Source organism: Acanthisitta chloris, unplaced genomic scaffold (genome assembly GCF_000695815.1).
Source record: "Acanthisitta chloris isolate BGI_N310 unplaced genomic scaffold, ASM69581v1 scaffold29911, whole genome shotgun sequence".
NCBI classification, from domain to species: domain Eukaryota; kingdom Metazoa; phylum Chordata; class Aves; order Passeriformes; family Acanthisittidae; genus Acanthisitta; species Acanthisitta chloris.
Window position 1 is genome coordinate 9,079 of NW_008658164.1, and position 2,945 is coordinate 12,023.

Genomic DNA, 2,945 nt, shown 5'->3' on the forward strand with positions numbered 1-2,945 from the left:
TCCCTTATTCACCACATTCACTGTATTCCCTGGATAAATTCAGCTGCCTAACTCCAAATGTTCTGCAAATAACCTAAACCTTCTCCTCAAATCCAACTGGAAACAAGCACTTCAACCTCTGGTTGGTGCTAGAACCAATTCCCATCCTTATCCCTGAAACTGAACATGGCTTGGAGCTGTGCCAGAGCATTTACCTGGATGTGCTTCCCACTAGGATGCACTGTATTCCCTGGATAAATTCAGCTGCCTAACTCCAAATGTTCTGCAAATAACCTAAACCTTCTCCTCAAATCCAACTGGAAACAAGCACTTCAACCTCTGGTTGGTGCTAGAACCAATTCCCATCCTTATCCCTGAAACTGAACATGGCTTGGAGCTGTGCCAGAGCATTTACCTGGATGTGCTTCCCACTAGGATGCAGGTCAGAAGCACTTTGGAGCTATAATGTGCAAATCCTGTGGGATGATCTACTCTGCTGCCAGCCCTGAGGATGAGGCTCAGCACCTCCAGCACCATGAGAGGTTCCTCGAGGGACTCAGATATGTGGTGAGGGCCTGGATGGGATCTGGGGAGTGGGATCAGGATTGGGTGGGAGTGTGGGTCTGCTGGAGGCCAAAAAGGATCTGCAAGAGGGATCAGGATCCATGAGGAGAAGATAAATGCGTGAAGGACGACACAACCAAGGGCTGGTCTTGCCCTTGGGTCACACCAGCCCCATGGAGTGGTCCATGTTGAGGGAAGAGTGGCTGGAAAAGGGAAGGGAAGGGAGCTGGGGAAGGGGCTGGAGCAGCTGAGGGAGCTGTGGGGGCTCAGCCTGGAGAAAAGGAGGCTCAGGGGAACCTTCTGCTCTCTGCAGCTCCCTGACAGGAGGTGCAGCCAGGTGGGGTCAGGCTCTGCTCCCAGGGAACAAGGGACAGGATGAGAGGGAACAGCCTCAAGCTGTGCCAGGGGAGGGTCAGGTTGGATATTGGGAACAGTTCCTTCCTGGAAAGAGCTGTGCATCTCTGGCACAGCTGCCCAGGGCAGTGGTGGCTTCCCCACCCCTGGAGGGATTTAACATCCCTGTGGATGTGGCACCTGGGGACATGGTCAGTGGTGACCTTGGCAGTGCTGGACTTGATGGTCTCAGGGAGCTTTTCCAACCTGAAGGATCCGTGATTCCCAAAGCAGGTGCAGCCAGAGAGCTGCAGGGAAACATTTTACAGCCAGAGGGAAGTCCAAGTGCTGTTGTGAGGTCCAGCCCCATGTGCCCTCGGCAGAGCGGTGGATGTGACTGGACTTTATCCCTGCAGCTGCCACAGCTCAGATTCCAGCAGGACCTGCCAGAGGCATCACTGAATCACTTCCTCTCTCCTAACTTGTTTGTTTGGGTTATTTCTCCTTCCTCTGTGGCAGGCCTGGAAGAAAGAGCGAGTTGTGGCAGAGTACTGGGATGGGAAAATCATCCTGATCCTTCCAAACGACCCAAAATATGCAGTCAAGAAGGTACAGGAGTGTTTGTTTTGGGAGTTCTCTTGGAGATGAACTTTGTCCTGGCTCAGCTCCCAAAGAGTGCCAGAGCCCAGGGAGAGCTGAGGGGGGTGGGGAAGCAATTTGGGGGGTTGTAGAACCCAACCCTGACACGTCCTCACCCTCATCCTTGTGCCAAAACTTTTCTTACATGGCCAACAGGACCTGGTCTGTATACCCCTGCACAGCCTGATTCTTCCTGTCCCAACATAGACTGATCCTTATATTCCACCGCAGCCTGATCCTTCCATCCCAACACCACCTGATCCTTCCATCTCAGGGTCTTAGGGAGGAGAGTCAGGTGTGCTCTTTGCCAGGTGAATCGTGACCATGGGAAAAAGGATTATTTGGGACTGAACCCCCTTTTCCAGCTAGGTTTGTGCTGAGTTGTTTTAATTCCTGGATTTGTTTTCCCAGGCAGAGGATGTGAGGGAAATTGTGGATAATGAGCTGGGATTTAAACAAGTTGCTCTGTCCTGCCCAGCCCAGACCAAGATCTACTTGTTTGTGTCCAGCGAGAAGATGATCGTTGGGTGTTTGGTGGCTGAGCCAATTAAACAGGTCAGTGCTAATTGGGGGTCATTGTCCTCTGCCCTGCTCAGGGGAGTCCCACCTGCAGAGCTGCCTCCCACCCTGGCATCCAGGGGCAGCAGCATTGGAGCTGCTGGAGAGAGTCCAGAGGAGGCCACGAAGATTTTCTGGGGGCTGGAGCAGCTCTGCCATGGAGCCAGGGTGGGAGAGCTGGGGGTGTTCAGTCTGGGGAAAAGAAGCTTCAGAGAGACCTTAGAGCCCCTTCCAGTGCTTAAATTGGAATATTGGGATGGAATTCCTCCCTGTGAGGGTGGTGAGGCACTGGCACAGGTTGCCCAGAGCAGCTGTGGCTGCTCCATCCCTGGGAGTGTTCCAGGCCAGGTTGGATGGGGCTTGGCGCAACCTGAGCTGGTGGGAGGTGTCCCTGCCCATGGCAGGGGTGGGATGGGATGAGCTTTAAGGTGCTTCCCACCCACACCAGTCTGGGATCCTGCAGAGCTGAGGATGCTGCAGGCTGGGATGGCTCCAGGCTGGGTATCCCCTGTTGTGAGGGGATTGAGGTGTGCCAGCCAGGCTGGGTGGGCTCGGGGCAGGCTGTGCTGCAGCAGAGTGACGTGTCTGTGCCCCTCAGGCGTTCCGGGTGCTGTCGGAGCACGGCAGTCCCACATGCCCTGGGCAGGACTCCCAGCCCGCCCGTGCCTGGCGCTGCTCTGTGGATCCTGAGCCGGCCGTCTGTGGCATCAGCAGGATCTGGGTGTTCGCCCTGAAGCGCCACTGCGGCATCGCCCGGCGCATGGTGGATGTGCTCAGGTAGGGACCACCCTGGGATGGGTCTGGGGGGAGTGGGGTGGGATGTTCCGGAGCAGCTGATGGAAAAATTGGCAGCCGGTCACTCGTGGTGTTCC

The 2,945-nt window shown here is 55.5% G+C and overlaps 1 protein-coding gene across 1 annotated transcript in view; it reads left to right on the top strand.

Annotated features, from left to right (window-relative positions):
- Positions 1–2,850, top strand: part of ESCO2 (establishment of sister chromatid cohesion N-acetyltransferase 2) — a gene marked incomplete at its 3' end in the record, with an annotated part of 10,137 nt that extends 7,287 nt beyond the window's left edge. Inside the window, exons 6-9 of the mRNA XM_009085015.1 lie at positions 415–546; positions 1,396–1,485; positions 1,927–2,070; positions 2,672–2,850. Of these exons, the coding sequence (XP_009083263.1) occupies positions 415–546; positions 1,396–1,485; positions 1,927–2,070; positions 2,672–2,850 (545 nt within the window). The remainder of the gene's footprint in view (positions 1–414; positions 547–1,395; positions 1,486–1,926; positions 2,071–2,671) is intronic.
- Between the last annotated feature and the right edge of the window lie 95 nt (positions 2,851–2,945).